Below are 18,231 nucleotides of genomic sequence, written 5' to 3' on the forward strand. Positions count from 1 at the left end.
TAAAGATATCATGGAGAGCTGAAAAATGTTTCCAGATCTTCTCAATAACATTGCTTCCCTGAATTTATAAGGTGCTATCGACAAAGGTCAGTAGGAAAACATTGTGAATGACTACTTTCTGGAGGACGATCGGGCCATGCTGTCTCTCTCTGACTCTGAAAATGAATCAGATGATGAGGAATTCCCTGATTTAGGTAAAAACATATTCATTGAACCAGACATTGTGGAATCTTATGATGACAGTGATGGGGAAGAAACATCGATCAACAGTGTTGTTGTCATAGAAGAAGTTGACCTTGTTTTGAAATCAGTGGAATGCCTGGTGGAAGCAGAGTATGATAAGGAGATTAATACAATTCTGGAGTTTGATTGCAAATGCGGAGGGAGTCAAAAAGAGAATACAGAAGGCTGCTGTATAAAACACCTGTCTCCAGATTCTTCAAACAAAGGGCAACCATGGCATCCATGACAGAGAAAGGGAAAGATATGATGATTCTTATGGCATTGCACACGGTCAGTTTAAGAGTCTAGCTACATTTTCAGATATGATATATTTCAAATTTTGACAGTCATGTGTAAAGACTGGCAAGGATGTGACAATCATTTGTATTTCTCTAATGTTATTTTGTTGTTGTTTGCAGGTGCACTATACTGACTGTATGCAGCCAGATCCCATCTACTTTTTAACAAGAACTAGTTTGTGCTCTGGGATGTACTTTTTAACAAGAACAAGTATGTGCTCTGGTATTGTGCCCGGCGGACCATCAACAAGATCCACCACAGTCTGGACCTTCACTTCCAGATCACAGGCCACAACAAGTTTGCCCCTGACTGGTGCTTCAGCCTCATCAAGCAGCGCCTCAGAAAGACCACAGTGAAAAAGAGATTGCTGTTCTTCACCATACAAGCACTGTGACAGGGGTTAAAATCCCAGGGGTTAACACTACTGTTCAGTCGGGTGGTCAGGTGCCACAAAGAAAGTTACAATTGGTTCAGAACAGGTCAGCACAGCTGGCCCTTAAATGTGCCCGGGAGCTAACATCAATAATATGCATGTAAATATCTCATGGCTCAAAGTGGAAGAGACTTGTTTTTGTAAGAAGTGTTGACATGCTACTAGCACACAGCTCAGACACCCATGCAGACCCCACAAGACATGCCACCAAAGGTCTCTTCACAATCCCAAGTCAGGAACAGACTATGGGAGGTGCACAGCACTACATAGAGCCATGTCTACATGGAACACTATTCCACATCAGGTAACTGATGCAAGTAGTATCCGATTCAAAAAACAGATAAAAATACACCTTATCACACGTACACATGATAAGACATACACTCTAGACACGCGTACACATGGATTTATTGTAAATGTATGATAGTGGAGTAGTGGCCTGAGGGAAAACAATAAAGTGTATTGGATAAAGTGTTATGAAATGGAATGTCATGTAATACTTTAAACTGTATATAACGGCATTAATGTTGCTGGACCCCAGATAGAATAGCTTGGCAGCAGCTAATGGGGATCCTTAATAAATACATACAAATCCCACAGCTAATTGGACTGGAGGATGGTACGATGCTGGTGGAAAGCTATGGCTGGCAACAACACCTGACTACGTACTTCAGGCTGCTGCCATAGATCAAGCTGTACCAGCACTCCAGGTGAATATATTCTTAATATCTAAACTTGGGAGGTAAATTTATGTTACGCAAGGTTGTAATGTCTTGAAATGTTTTTTTTTTGTCTATTTTCCTGTTTTTACAGCCTCTGGAGCCTGGTGTTGTTGTCGCCAAAGAGCATTCGGACTCAGTCGGGACCAGGTTTCAGCTGTTGAGCAATGCTGACGTCCTTCCTCCCATAGATGGTCTGCCTGTGCAAGCAGCACCTGGACTGGACACAACTAGACAAACTTATTTGAGAAATCAGGGAGTTTTGCGACAAAGAGGGCATTGACATCACATGCCCTGCACCAAAGGGCAGGGGGCAGGACAGAAACTGGCTCTGTATCCTGTGCATGTGACAAATAAACTTTTTTTTTTATTTACACTACCCTTCAGAAGTTCAGGGTTACTTAGAAGTTTACTTGCTTTTGAAAGAAAAGCACATTTTTTGTCCATTAAAATAACATAAAATTGATCCGAAATACAATGTAGACATTGTTAATGTTGTAAATTACTATTGTAGCTGGAATTGTTTTATAGAATATCTACATAGGCGTCCAGAGGCCCATTATCAACAACCATCACTCATATGTTCCAATGGCACGTTGTGCTAACTAATCAAAGTTTATCATTTTTAAAGGCTAATTGATCATTAGAAAGCATTTGCAATTACGTTAGCACAGCTGAAAACTGTTGTGCTGATTAATGAAACTGGCCTTTTTTAGACTAGTTGAGTATCTGGAGCATCATCATCTGTGGGTTCAATTACAGGCTCAAAATGGCCAGAAACAAAGCACTTTCTTCTGAAACTCATCAGTCTATTCTTGTTCTGAGAAATGTAGGCTATTCCATGCCAAGAAACTGAAGATCTCGTACAACGCTGTGTACTACTCCCTTCACAGAACAGGGCCAACTGTAACCAGAATAGAAAGAGGAGTGGGAGGCCCCGGTGCACAACTGAGCAAGAGGACAATTACATTAGATTGTCTAGTTTGAGAAACAAACTCCTCACAAGTCCTCAACTGGCAGCTTCATTAAATAGTACCCGCAAAAGACCAGTCTCAATGTCAACTTTGAAGAGGCGACTCCGGGAGGCTGGCTTTCTAGGCAGAGTTGCAAAGAAAAGGCCATATCTCAGACTGGCCAATAAAAATGTAAAATTAAGATGGGCAAAAGAACACAGACACTGGACAGAGGAAGTCTGCCTAGAAGGCCAGCATCCCGGAGTCGACTCTTCACTGTTGATACACTTGGATTAGCTAACACAATGTGCCATTGGAACACTGGAGTGATGGTTGCTGATAATGGGCCTCTGTGTGCCTATGTAGATATTCCTTTAAAAATCTGCCATTTCCAGCTACAATAGTCATTTACAACATTAACAATGTCAACACTGTATTTATGATCAATTTGATGTTATTTTATTGGACAAAAAATGTGCTTTTCTTTAAAAAAAAAAGAAAAATTCTAAGTGGCCCCAAACTTCTGAATGGTAGTGTATATAGTGTGTGTTTACCAGAGACGGCAATGTGAAGAACATGACCTGCACCAAAATCAGATTAGGATATAGGACAATGACTAAATAAAGTGTATATTGTAAGCTACTACTTATTGTAAGGTTCTACACTACCTTACGTGGCCTCACATGTGAATCCCTAAAGAGATGAGTGGGGCTAAGGGTTAAGAGGGTGGGAACGATGCTGAATCGGTGTAGATAAAGAAGAGCTCTCCAGTAGGTATCCCAAAACATTCAAGGACCATTTGCTCAGAAGTGGGGTTACAATTTTATCAACTTTCAAAGCAGAATTACATTCCCATTGTTCCTCAACTGCATTATATTATATACTATTTTATAGCTCTGAGTCTCTACTTACATAAGACCGAATTAAGGCAGTCGGTCACATATGTATGCAGCAGCATCTACACGTAAACCACTAGATGTTGTTTTTCATTGTGACCTTAGGTTTATTACTTGTAACCATTGTGTTTTGTATCCAGAAGTGGGTTGGGCCTTTTTGTGTGTAAGAAGAGAACAGCATTTTATTGTGTTCATCTACAAAGTCCTCATGCAAAACATCCTATGTATCTATCATCATTAATAGGGGTTCCCAAGTGATGCAGCAGTCTAAGGCTGTGCCACTCTCCAAAATCAATTTAGACTTCCAAATGACCAAACCCGATCTCAGGCTTGTATAACACTGGAGGCTGTCTCCACAGAGTTGGGTAAAGCTACGTTAAAGTATTTTTGCACCCTTTATTTTGAATAATTTAAAGAGCTTTCTGAAATTAGATGTTCTGGCCCCACTTGGTCAGTTCAGAGTAATGATCAGAGACCTCTATGCTGATAAATGTTGTCTGTTTTCCTTAATATGTTTTTCATTTTGAATATTGAATATTGTATATTGTATGTGTTTGATGTATTTATGCAGTGCTCATCTGTAAAAGAGACCCTAGTCTCAAAATAAAGGTTAAATAAACAAATACTTTACTGTACATTACTGCACTGTACCTACTGTACTGCATATTACATTACATTCCTGCACTGCACTATACTTTACTGAACTGTATAATACTTTACAGTGCTAAATTGAACTAAACTGTACCATACTGTACTTTGCTATACTGTGCTGAACAGTATACTACTACACTGTACTGTCCTGTACTGAACTATACTGAACTGTACTGAACTGTACTGTACTGAACAATATTCTACCTTATTGTACTGTACTTTACTGTACTGAACTAAACTGTAGTGTACTGAACTATATTCAAGTTTACTCTACTGGATCTTGTTTTTCCCCCATTTAAACTGGTCTTGCTCTGGTCATGGTCTCGATACACTGGTCCTTGGTTTGGGTTTCAGAAAGTCTCGGTCTGGATATAATGAGCTTTGGTCTTGACTTCATCGCTGGTACTCACACCAATTTGTGACCGTCCGGCTCAAATCGGTCTCATGTAGCAAAATTTTAATTGTGTATTTTACATTGGATAAAAGTAGAGACTCAGAGCTACAAAATGGTATATTATACACTACAGTTGAGGAACAATGGTAAAGTAATTTTGCTTTGAAAGTTGATAAACTTGTAAACTCACTTTTGAGAAAATGGCCTTTGAATGTTTAGTTACTACTATTGGAGAGCCCTTGTTGGTCTACACCGTTTCAGCATCGTTCACACCCTCTTAAAATGTAGCCCCACCCATCTCTTTAAGGTGTGATTTGAATGTACTAACAACAGCAGTCAAGCACCCAAGCTAACTTGCTAGCTATTTCCAGACATCTAAGTGAGAGAGAACAGCTTACTGAAAATGACTCGCTCTACAGGAGCTGGTTAGGCTTTATGCTATCCAGAGCGTTGACTGCAACCATTGACTCTGACTGCAACTGTGCTGTCAGATTGTCCGTTTGTAAATTCAGAGAGTTTCACATTCAGAGCGTACACTGGACACTCTGGCCGATGGGTAGGGTTGATCCCACGTTCTGACCTCACAATGGCAGTTATACACCCAAGCTAACTGGCTAACATTGGCTAGCTTTCTAGCTACTTCCAGATACATAATGAGAGAACACCTGACTCTGATCATTTTACTCGCCTTAGCAGAGCTGGTTAGGCTATTTTCATGGTATCCAAAGTGTTGGTGACTGTAACTATGCTGCTGGCAACTATTTAATTATGTTTTTTGCAGACGTTTATTGACAACGGACATATTCAACGGGTGTTCGTAAATTCATCAGTTATTCTATGCTCCCTGGCACACTCAGACGAGAGTGCTCTGAAATCTTAGTAGAATTTACGAATGGACCTGAAATGGTTACTTGGAGTATTTTGGAGTATTTTGTTAAGACATGTAGCGAGCTAGCTAGCAAGGTAAACAATGAACCATAATCCCAACTACAGGTAGCTACCAACCAGGTTCAACGTTAGCTAGCTAAGATTAGGCTATAGCTAGCTAAGCAAATGGCTCTGAGATATGAATAATAAGGCCATACACGTAACATTAGCTAGCTAGCTAGGTAAACAATTAACCATAATCACAACTCATGACATTACTACCCTGGATGAATCTACAGGTAGCTAACCAACATGGTTCAGTGTTAGCTAGCTAACATTAGGCTATAGCTAGCTAAGCAAATGGCTCTGTTAGCCAGCTAGCTAGGTAAACAATGAACCATAATCACTACTCATGATGTTACCACCCTGCATGACTCTGCAGGTAGCTAACCAACCAAGTTCAAAGTTAGCTAGCCAAGCAAATGGCTCTTTCTGTCAAAATTAGAAACATGTAATATCTGAAAATATAGCTAGCTAGACTACCTTACCCATATACATCATTCATGGTTGGACGCATCTTCTATCGGATGCCATGGTTGCCCTTAGTTTGAAGATGTAATCCGGAGACAGGTATTTTCTCCATCACTTTAGCTATCATACTCGAATTACACTGAATTTAAAACTCAGTCCTCCAGAAAGTGGAGAGCAAAACTTTTGCAGTTTTAATACCCAATACATTAAAAAAAAGCTGTGTTAGACAGGATTACCTGGACATACTGACCAGCTCAAATACACAGAAGCGTGCTAAATGGAACACCAATCCAAACTTATTTCTCGGTATGTCCAGCCTACTCATTATCTCTGCCAATCATGGCTAGCGTGAAGGTTGCTCACCTTTTCTTTGGCTAAACTAACTAGGCTCGTAATTTAACAATTGTATTCGTATTTACAGATTGCATGCAAGTTTGTTATTAAGGCACATGGAAGTTCACATGTTCGAGAAGGCATTTCTGCCAAAAAAAAACACATTTTGATAAAAAAAAGTGTACTTTCAAATAGCTCTCTCCTGTGAAGTAGTGACCCATGACATATGCCTAGTTTCCTGAAACGGGTCCCATTTTATACACTCCAGGAAAAATGTAGAATATTGAGAGGCATGGTCAGCAGGGGGCTCCATTTCCTCCAAGAATGACTTGAATTTTCATGCCCAAGCTTCATTGGGTCACAGCAGCAATAATTTTAAAGATATCAACCTAATGTATAATGCATTTAAAGATCTTGTTTTGCAAGTTATAAAATGTGGTTCAGGTACAACATAAAACAACAATCTCTCATTGTCTAGCCAGAGCCTCTTTGGGATAGGCGTAATGCTAGCTCCTGGCCTCCACAACATCCAGTGAAATTGCAGAGCACGTAATTCAAATGACAAACATCGTAATATTAAACATTCATGAAAATACAAGCATCATTTAAAAGCTTAACTTCTTATTAATCCAGCCGCTTTGTCAGATTTCAAAAAGGCTTTAAGGTAAAAGCAGCGGGGAATGGACCCCTAATGAACCAGAAGAATTACAATTGAGTTTCACCAGCTTCACTGCTGAACCCCTAATAATGACTGAGGAAGAAATACAATAGGGTTTCACCAGTTTCACTGCTTGAACCCTAAATACACAATGTTGGATTATTGGCTGGGCAAATAAGTGGAAGTGGCAGCTCATCTATTCGTTTGCTAACATCTGATCAGACACATTTAGCATGCTATGTAACATAAATCAAGTGTATTATTTTGCAATTGACTTGCGCATAGGCAACTCAAAAAGCCCGCTGAGGTCATGAAATATGAACACCAGAATCATCCTTTTGAAAATATAAATTGATATGATTTTCTGTGCATATCATAAAAGAATATAGTCCCAATTTAACACCCTACATCTGCTTGTTTGTTTCAATATCTGGAGTTTTGCATGTGCATTCATTGATTGATTGATCTTATGCCACACAAAGATAAATAACATACATATTTCTAAACTAATCCAATCTGTTAGTAGTTGTACTTATTTGCAGCAGTTACTGAGATGGTTTAGGTAGTCTGATTTATCAAGCTTCCCTACCTTGACAGTTATTCTGAATTCAGGTTTCGGATGACTTAGTTCCAATTGTTGGATATCATCACTCTGGCGGTATTCCAATAGGAATTACACATCAATTTGCAAGCCAGCATAATGTCACTTACATGCCTGATGTGGCCTGCGAACTATGAGTTTCAGACCACTGTATTAGGGTAAACCTAGAATGTCAAAGTAAGTTATTTTGATATATGTCATGTATTGTCATAAAGTGTTACATTTTAATGATAACATATTCACTTAGGCACTCATTTGGTGAAGACCACAGGACTGAAAGCAATCAAATGTCACAAAAAACACACTAATGGGTGGTACAGTTACTCTACAATTGACTCAAAAGACACATTGGGAAATATACAAATAAAGATTTACACCCTTCATAGAGGGTTCTATGAAGAACCTTTAGACCACTGCAGACACTAGGCATTCCACAGAATGAGTTTGACAACCTTGCTTTAGAGAATGAAAGGGTTCTTGGTAGAACCCTTTGCAGAGGGTTCAAGGAAGACCCAGGTAGAGCCATTTACAGAGGGTTCTATGAAGAACCCTTAAAATGGTTCTACCTAGTACCAAAAAGGTTTTCCCTATGGGGACAAACTGAAGAAACCTATATGTTTCTGTTTAGGAATATTTTTCTGAGTGTACAGTAATTACCAGTTTTAAGCAGTTCAGTGACAGTTCAAATTACAAGAAAACAATATCAAAAGCTATGTGAATATTGCATTGTGAAAAGCAGATACTAAGATTGAATATGTATGCAAATTAAAAGAGCGATCCCATACCAATTTTTTTACATTTGATTTTCTACTTTTTAAATACATTCCAACATGTGACCCACGACTTGGATTTGGTCCTATGTAGCAACATTTGACATTATGTGTTTTACATTAGATAAAAGTAGAGGCTCTGAGCTAGAAAATTGTTTATTATACACTGCAGTTGAGGAACAATGAGAAAGTAATTCTGCTTTGGAAGTTGATAAATTTGTAACCCCACTTTTGAGAAGATGGCTTGTGAATGTTTTGGTAAGCCTACTGGAGAGCTCTTCCTTGTCTACACCCACTCAACATCGTTCACACCCGCTTAAAGCCTTAGCCCCAGCCATCTCTTTAATGATTCAAAGTGTAGTAAACAACCAAATATTTCAAGACTAAAAGTGGTGAAAGTAGTAGCAAAAAAATATATCCTAATCTAATTTTGGTGTGGGTCATGTTGTTCTTCCCATTACTGTCTCTGGAAAATATACACACAATATCAAATAGAATCATGTGCATTTGTCACATGCACAGAACACTAAAGGTGTAATGTTAGGTACAGTAGTTTTCCAACTGAGCTTTGGCAATAGCGCTATTAACTTCAGGGCAGCAATGTTGAGAGCCGTAGCAAAACATTTTCAGTTCTTTGTGATATCTTTCAAAAAAGCTGCGTTAGACAGGATTACCCAAGCATACTTAGCAGCTCATGTTGTAGACAGAAGCATGCTACATATCAGACCAATCTGAACTCATCTCTCGGCATGTCCAGCCAATCCATTATCTCAGCCAGTCATGGCTAGCGGGAAGGTTCTGTATTTTTCCGTGGCTATACCAGCTAGGCTCCTTATTTAACGATTGTATGAATATTTACAGATGGCAAGTTGTTATTAAGGCACATGAATGTTCATACGTTCCAGAAGGCATTTCTACAAAAAACATTATTTTGGTCAAATAAAATAAAAACTTTCAAATTCCTATCCTGTGAAGTAGTGACGTGCGACATATGCTTAGTGTCTTGAAATGGGTCACATATATTTCGGAATGTATTTATGAATGTATATGACAATATATTTTAAATGCATCAGAATATGTTTTTATTGAATTTCAAAATACATTCTGAAATACATTATTGATGTCATGTTCTGACCCTAGTTCTTGTGTTATTTGTTTGTTTTAGTTGGTCAGGACGTGAGTTGGGTGGGCATTCTATGTTTTGTGTTTCTAGGTTGGTTTTCTGTGTTCGGCCTTGTATGGTTCTCAATCAGAGGCAGGTGTCGTTAGTTGTCTCTGATTGAGAATCATACTTAGGTAGCTTGGGTTTCACTGTTGTTTTGTGGGTGATTGTTTCCGCGTCTGTGTTTATTCGCCACGCGGTACTGTTTCGGTTTGTTCACGTTTATTGTTTTTGTATTCATAGTGTTCAGTTTACGTTTTTTAAATAGCCCTTACACATCCTAGAGGTGTGTTTTGGGTCATTGTCCTGTTGAAAAACAAACGATAGTCCCACTAAGCGCAAACCAGATGGGATGGCGTATCACTGCTGTATGCTGTGGTAGCCATGCTGGTTAAGTGTGCCTTGAATTCTAAATATATCACCACAGTGTCACCAGCAAAGCACCCCCACACCATCACACCTCCTCCTCCATGCTTCATGGTGGGAACCACACATGCGGATATCATCCGTTCACCTACTCCGCATCTCACAAAGACACGCCGGATGGAAACAAAAATCTAAAATTGGACTCATCAGACCAACGACAAATTTCCACCGGTCTCATGTCCATTGCTCATGTTTCTTGGCCCAAGCAAGTCTCTTCTTCATATTGGTGTCCTTTAGTAGTGGTTTCTTTGCAGCAATTCGACCATGAAGACCTGATTCACACAGTCTCCTCTGAACAGTTGATGTTGAGATGTGTCTGTTACATGAACTCAATGAAGCATTTATTTGGGCTTCAATTTCTGAGGCTGGTAACTCTAATGAACTTATCCTCTGCAGCAAAGGTAACTCTGGGTCTTCCTTTCCTGTGGTGGTCCTCATGAGAGCCAGTTTCATCAAAGCAGTTGATGGTTTTTGAGACAGCACTTGAAGAAACTTTAAAAGTTCTTGAATTGTTCCAGATTGACTGACCTTCATGTCTTATAGTAATGATGGACTGCTCGGGAGAGGCGAAGTTCGGGTCATGTGTCCTCCAAAACATGACCCGCCAAGCTGCTTCTTAATACCTGCTCGCTTAAGGAGTCACTAGAGCACAATGAGCCAAGTAATGCCACCCACCCCTAACCCAGATGACACTAGGCCAATTGTTCGCCGCCATATGGAACTCCCGGTCTCCTGGGATCAAACCCCAGGCTGTGGTGTTGCCGCAAAACTATGATGCAGTGCTTTAGACCGCTGCGCCACTCGGGAGGCCTTGGCCTTAAAATGTATTTTGAAAGAAAATACAACTAGCTAGCTACTGTTTGTGTAAAACAGCTACATTTCAGTTGTGTTGCCTAGTCCTTCGCTAACATTAGCTAGCTAGCTATGTTGCTAAAGGCAGACTGTCCCACAAAAGGTGCCTCATTTGCACTGAGATGTCACTTGATATCCAACGATTATCAAGACAAATTCAATTCTACATTTTAACTACATTCATATCTTACTACTTATTTACCTTGGTTCTCCTTGGTCAATATTGACTGTCACTGCACTTTTGTCCTCGATGTCGCTCAATAATATGTGAACCACGTCTTTTTTTTGCTGAGTAACATTACTACAAATTCCTACACGTGGGTATTTAATGACAATTTCAACAGCTGGATACAAATTTTAACTTTTAAAGTGCGCACACAAATCCAATACTGTTTTTACCCGAAACAAGGATTTTGATGGCTTGTGTGCTAAGTGATATTATCAGCAAAAAAAATGTTGTCAAATACCTCCAGAAGAAAGTCATGCTCAAGAAATCTGTGAGGTGTCCTATCTGTGGCCACAAGCAGAAAATTATGCCTGCAAAATGGATACATATAGTAAGTTAACGTTACAACCAGTATTTATTGGCCTCGATAACTTTGAGAAAGCTTGAAATGAGGAGTACTGTAAGAAATGTTTAAATATGTAATTGCACAGTGAATCTAACTTTCATCTTGAGCTGGTATGTAGCCTAGTTAGCTAGTCTCATAGGTTTTATGCGTGTACACTACTGGCGCCGAGCTGACAATTGACTCATATGGCATTTCACCAGCCGGAAAACATTTTAGAAAATGGAGAAGAATCTAAGCTTTCCAGTGGCCAGTGTACTTCATAATTGTGTCTGTGCTGCTTGAGAATTTTGATTTCCGGTCTTTCTACAAGGGCTCATGCTCCTCTGACACTCAGGACTGCAAGCCCGTGTAGAGCGAGTGAAGACCTTAGGACACGCATACCCTTCTGGTCTACCTTTGGCCTGCAGCCTACCACTCAAGATGTTTCATCTCTGTCTGGAAAGCTGTTGTTCTCTTTTTTCCAACAATGTGGATGTATTCCTACTGCTACTGAAAAAGTTCATTGATAAGCATAGTAGAATGGAAGGTAACAGAATTACTTAGCTTACGTTCCATTTCAATTATCACTTAGTCTTATCATGCACCTGTGTCTGAGTTAAATGTGCATATTTCCTTGCAGGATTTGTAGAAACAAGGAGGCAACATCAGACTCCTACTGCTCCATCCAGAAGGATTCGATGTTTAGCCATTCTCTCGTTCCACTTACGAACTGCGTAACATTTCTTTATTGGTAGGTTAATGAATTTGACAAACTAAGAGAGTTTTGGATAATTACATTTTTGGAAAGTGGTTCACAGTCACAGCATTATCCAAAAGGGCTTTCTAAAATCCCTAAAACTTTTTTTTTTTTGTTTTGTTTTTACACTGGGATGGCATACTGCTCCATTTATGATTAAAAAATAGCTGGGCTAGTGGTAGACCTGCCATGGTCAGAAAATACATCATTTTGACCACGTTTTGACCACTGTTTGTAAATAGCTGTTACCCATAGAAAGTCTATGCTCTTTCAACACCCTATAAAATTAAGCATAACAACCATACACAAGGTACTGGTGAGTGTGGGGCTCTCTGTTAAGTAATTACATTTTAGTGTTCCATGGCATTGGCTTGTACAGAAGTGGAACAAAGTATAGCGAGTAGGTCTCTACATGCTGAAGAGAATGTGGTTTAAGGTCAAGTTAAGGTTGTGTTTCCAACCTAAGGTTGTGTTTCCAAGTGAAGTCTTGGACCAATCGTGGGTTTCATTTACGAATAACAGTTTTGGTTTCTACTGTCATGTGCTATTGATCTGATTTGATCATTTTTTTTGTGGCAATACTTGAGGGCTACACTTGAGGCAAGTTGATATGATAGAGGATGCCATTGCACGGAGCTCAAAGAACCTGACAAGAATGACGAAACGCCTGAGAAAGGTGAGAGGTGCAATATCATTGTTACCGTTGTCGATCAACACAGAATTATAAGCAATGTTAACTCTGGAAAAAACACCAGTTTAGTTTACCTATATTCACTCTGAGAAAATGTTTGCTCACTTAAAAACTGTATGTAAAAAGGGTGTCTTTAATCATCAGGCTTTTGGTATATTTCATGTGTTATTTACTGGACAGCTTAAAGGGGCAGTTCAAGATTTTACACAATTAGCTTGCTTTCCAACCATCCCAACCAGTGTTTCCCACAGGAATTTAGGTTACTTGTCATGGTTGCAGGCCGGGAAGGGCAGCATGGCGCGACTGGGGAGGCTTGCACCACTGCTGCTGCTCTATTTTGTTATTCTTGTGAGCCTACACTATTCAGTCAAGTAAACTAAAAGCTGTTATGTTTTGAGTGTTTTGAGTACAATTGTGTTTTGAGTACTATTTTTAGAGCTGCAACTAACACCTATTTTGATAATCAATCTGTCAATTGTTACTTTGATTACTGAATTTGTTTGAATTTTAAAAAGCCTGTTTCCAGACTGAATATAGGCTGAAGTGCAAATGGCAATAACAGACACACTCAAACTCAGTCATTTTGTTAAGACTTCCATTAAAGTGGATTGCCAAATGAGACAGGAACAGTGTAAGCTCAATACTTTTTTGGACGATTAAGTGAAATTTGATTTTGGTGTCCCTTCTATAGAAGTTGAGGTTCATGCTCCCTGGGACACTCAAGTCTTATATCACTAACATTTGTCTTACCTCTCATTATTGAAGGTCTGCAACAAAGCCCTTGTCACGCTTTGGTCATTGTATTTTGTGTTTTTGTTATATGTTTGGGTAGGCCAGGGTGTGACATGGGTTTATATGTTGTGTTTCGTATTGGGGTTTGTTTGGGATCGCGGCTGATTTAGGGGTGTGGTATAGGTTTGGCTGCCTGAGGCAATTCTCAATTAGAGTCAGGTGCTTATTGTTGTCTCTGATTGGGAACCGTATTTAGGCAGCCTGACTTTCGCTTTGTATTTTGTGGGTGTTTGTTCCTGTCTCTGTGTTGTAGTCACCAAATAGGCTGTAATTAGTTTCACGGTCCGTTCTGTTGTTTTTTGTATTTAGTTTCAGTTATTTCATGTACCGTCATATCTTTCATTAAAGTCATGAGTAACCTACACGCTGCATTTCGGTCCGACTCTCTTCATTCAACAGACGAACGCCGTTACACTGAGGAGGTTCAAGAGGAGGAAGGGTTTCCAAATTGGGTCAAGTTATCTAGTAACATTCATTATCTGGGATTGGGAACTGAGAGATAATTTGTTGATATATTTATCTTATGGTAATCAGTTGCCATTTTAAAGTACTCCTCAGTAGATATACTGATATGGAGAAAAAAATGGAGGGCTTGCCCATTTTTTATATACTGAATTATTTGACAAATACATATTTCAGTGCTCTTGGACACACCATCAGTGATGTTTCCTAGGATTATGTTTTGGGTCTTTCAACAACATTATACGGCTTCACCATCAGATCTTAGCTTGTGTCATAAGTGAGATTATCCTAGTTTCCATGGATTTACCTCGCTATTTCAAGGCGTGACTAACCACTGTCATAAAACAACGATATGCACTTGTTCCTATTTACAATCCTGGAAGGATGGCGTTAACATGGAGAAGACAGGGTTTTAGTTGTTTGGGATGATGGAGGTAAAACACAACAGACCGCACCCAGTTCTTAAAATGGCGGAATACCGCTCACAGGCAAACTTAATCCCTATCATCAGACGACATGTGCGAAGAGGATCCAACATTCTGAGTGACTGCTGGAGAGCGTATGTCAGGTCTCTGAATAGGCTGGGTTACAATCACCAGACAGTCAACCACACAAACAACTTTGTGGATCCTCACACAGGATGTCACACACAACACACTGAAAGGGTGTCGCAGACAATAAAGGGGCAGGTCTGGAGGCTAAGGGTTTATAATTTAAAGAATCATCTCCATTTAATTGAGTGGATGTATTAGTTGGGTAAAGAAAATAAGAAAGGAGTACTCTCTCAACACTTCAAAGACATTGGATTAGTATATTGGCATGCACCTAGAGGAAATATTTTGTCAAAACCATTCCAAGCTGTAAGATCAGACATTGTTTGTCACATAAGTAGGGTCAATGTTATCTTTCAAATTAGTGTGTTTCAGTCTTTTGACAGGGTTATAAGCATGTTTTGTTGCTATCAGTGTTTTTTGTGTCACTGCACGTAAAAATGTTTTTGATATCACATGAAACATGAGACTATGGATTCCATTGCTTCCTAACATATCACTGTCTGATCAACAGGCTATGCACCAACCCTCAAGAAAGTGTATTACAAAACTGCACCCACTACAATCAGAAACACGTTATAACATAGTAACTACATATTAATTACATGATTAAATCAAAATGTTTTTCACTTTACATTAAGTTGCTTATTCCTGTGTAGAAACATTGTAGTTATGATACTAATTCTTTAAAATGACATTGTAATGACACATTTTGATAAACCTGCAAAACATTTAATCACATTGAAAGTACATAGTCATTACTCTTAAAGGTGCTGTAACAAAATGTTTCCTAGATTCAGATGGATTTCCATTGATCACAACTACTAGTACAGGGTGTCTGCCAACGTTATAACATAGTAACTACATAGTAATTGTATGAGTAATTCACAGTACGTTTCAATTTACATTAAATTGTTTGTTCCTGTTAAGAAACATTGTAATTACAATACTTTTCGTTATAACTAATAATTACTGAAATGTTGATATATACCGCAATATATTTAATAACAGTGAAAGTACATAGTAATTACACTTAAAGTTGCTGTAACAACATGCTTCCTAGATTGAGATAGATTCCATTGATCACAACCTCAAGTACTGTATTTTTTTATTTTACAACTAGGCAATTCAGATAAGAACAAATTCTTATTTTCAATGACTGCCTAGGAACAGTAGGTTAACTGCCTTGTTCAGGTGCAGAATGACAGATTTTTACCTTGTCAGCTCGGGGATTTGATCTTGCAACCTTTCGGTTACTAGTCCAACGCTCTAAGCACTAGGCTACCTGCCATATTGAGTGTCTGCCATCGTTGTAACATAGTAACTGCATAGTACTGTAATTACATGAGTAAGTCATTTACATTAAGTTGGTTCTTCCTGTGTAGAAACATTGTAGTTATGATACTTTTCTTTATAACAACATTGTATTAACTGACATTTTGATATATCCTGTGAAATATGTAATTGCATGGAAAGTACATTGTAATTACACAGGTGCTGAAACAATGTTCATTCTACATTGATGTGTATTTTCCCAGGGATTGTAATAACAAGGTTTACCCTACTGTGTTTCACTTTACTTGAAGCTGCTTGCTCATGAGTACCTACATTAACATTATACAGCACATTATTTTATTTTGAACAACATTTCACTTACATTACACCTTTTAAGACAGAGAAATAAACCCAAAATCCCTTTTCAAAGGCAGGTACATAGTATTTACAAAGGTTATACCATTATGTGTTTCACTTTACATTAAGTTGCTTGCTTCTGGGTAAGTACATTATAAGTGCATGCATATCCATTGCTAATACATTGCTCTTACATTTAATTCAGTACATCCTTTAAGCCAAATAATATGGAAATAAGATAACTGAAGCAGTAGTTAATGATAGGGTGTGCATTGTTACAACAGCTGACGGAGTCCTAGCCTAGCTTATTTTGGTGGTAGTGACTTATGTAGTTACATGTAACAAGGTTAAATAATAGGATGCATTGTTAACATGGTGCTATACAGGAGACTGCAAAAGTGTAAAAATAATAAACATGTTAGTTACATTTGGAATAAGACATCTAAATATATCATGAGTAATTACACATGTGGAATAACCTCCGACAAGCTGATATGCAATTGGATGTCCTTGTTCCACTAATAACCTATAGCGCTTAACCCTTATTACACTGTAATTACATAGTATTTAGATAGTAATTACATGTAACTACTATGTTATAAATACATGTATTACTATTTAGTTACATATTAATGAATGTACACTTAAGGAAAAGCGTTACCAAGTGGGTATATCAGAAGAACTCTTAAATGAAAACCAATCAAACAATGTTTCCATCCAACCATTTTATGTGAGTAAAGTACCTGTTGGATAAAAAAAACTAATGTCAGGCCATGAAACAGAATAATTGTCGATAAACTTTCCAAATGTCGACAAAAAAATATATACTTGAAGGGTGGATCTTTTTTTAGTCTGTGAAACAGATCATATTGCAAATGTCAGTGGAAACGCTAGGTTGTGCATTTGTTGATAGAATAACCATCAAGCTTTCAGTCACGCTATGCTATGTTGTGTGGTCCTCCCACTACTAATTGGAAAAGCATACAGTTTATTAGGCTACAGACTCAATAATTTATGATGAACTTCACAGAGTGGTGAAAGTGCATGAGAGGAGCAAGATGCTCCTTTCCAATAAATATCGAAGGTCTTCAGTTTATGCTGCAGCTACAATGATCGGTGCTTGGCTGCCAAATGACAAATAAAAAATGATCTCGCTCTTATCCATCATCTCATCATGTAGCATACCTTGAAGGAGGTGAGAAGCCATAAGTTAACCAAACATCACAAGCCCTCTCTAAAGCCGTAAAGTTAAGAATGGACCACTCACTTGCTTCGTGGATGCCTGGGGTATCACTGAACTCCAGTACATAGAGGTGGCGTCCCTCCACACTGCGCCCAATGCTGTAGATCCGTGTGATGTATGGGCACTCGCTCTGCACTACGAACAGGGCCCGCACTAACTCCTCATAGCGGTGGTGCTGGATGTCAGATGCCCAGGCTACAGTCCCATTTAGGCCAATGAGAAGGGCCCCGAGCCAGACAATATTCCACCCCAGCCACATGGTCACTCACTGTAGCAGGGAATTGGAGATGAGTTGAGCTTCCCTTGACTGCCAACCCCTCTCTTCGTCTGACTGCCTTAGAGCCTGTCTCTCACTTATTCTCTCTCTCTCTCTCTCTCTCTCTCTCTCTCTCTCTCTCTCTCTCTCTCTCTCTCTCTCTCTCTCTCTCTCTCTCTCTCTCTCTCTCTCTCTCTCTCTCTCTCTCTCTCTCTGTCTCTCTCTCTCTGTTTTCTGCCTCCTCCCACGAGCGCCCTACACCCCCACACTGAAGAGCAAATAAGGACAGCCCCCTCTCTCTTTGTCTTGTTCCCTTGCTCTCTCAACTGCCTCTTTCCTTTGGTCCCTTGTCAAGTATGTGCTTAATGCTTCACTGGCATTAAGTGTACATATGAGGCTGTCTGGTTTTACTATGTCAATACCCCCCTCTTCTCTTCATTAATCCTCTCTTGCCAAATGTAGGGGTTTAGATTGACAATAACTCCTGGCAGGGGTTTGTTCTCTCTGCCACTGACTACAGTAAAACTA

General features: G+C 39.1%; 1 protein-coding gene across 1 annotated transcript in view; it reads right to left on the minus strand.

Annotated features, from left to right (window-relative positions):
* cpn1 (carboxypeptidase N, polypeptide 1) overlaps nt 1-17,872 on the minus strand; it is a 151,244-nt gene extending 133,372 nt beyond the window's left edge. The window contains exon 1 of the mRNA XM_046335666.1: nt 17,472-17,872. Within this exon, the coding sequence (XP_046191622.1) occupies nt 17,472-17,706 (235 nt within the window). The 5' untranslated portion in view covers nt 17,707-17,872. The remainder of the gene's footprint in view (nt 1-17,471) is intronic.
* Nucleotides 17,873-18,231: the final 359 nt, after the last annotated feature.

This window comes from Oncorhynchus gorbuscha, unplaced genomic scaffold (assembly GCF_021184085.1).
Source record: "Oncorhynchus gorbuscha isolate QuinsamMale2020 ecotype Even-year unplaced genomic scaffold, OgorEven_v1.0 Un_scaffold_814, whole genome shotgun sequence".
In the NCBI taxonomy this organism is placed as follows: Eukaryota; Metazoa; Chordata; class Actinopteri; order Salmoniformes; family Salmonidae; genus Oncorhynchus; species Oncorhynchus gorbuscha.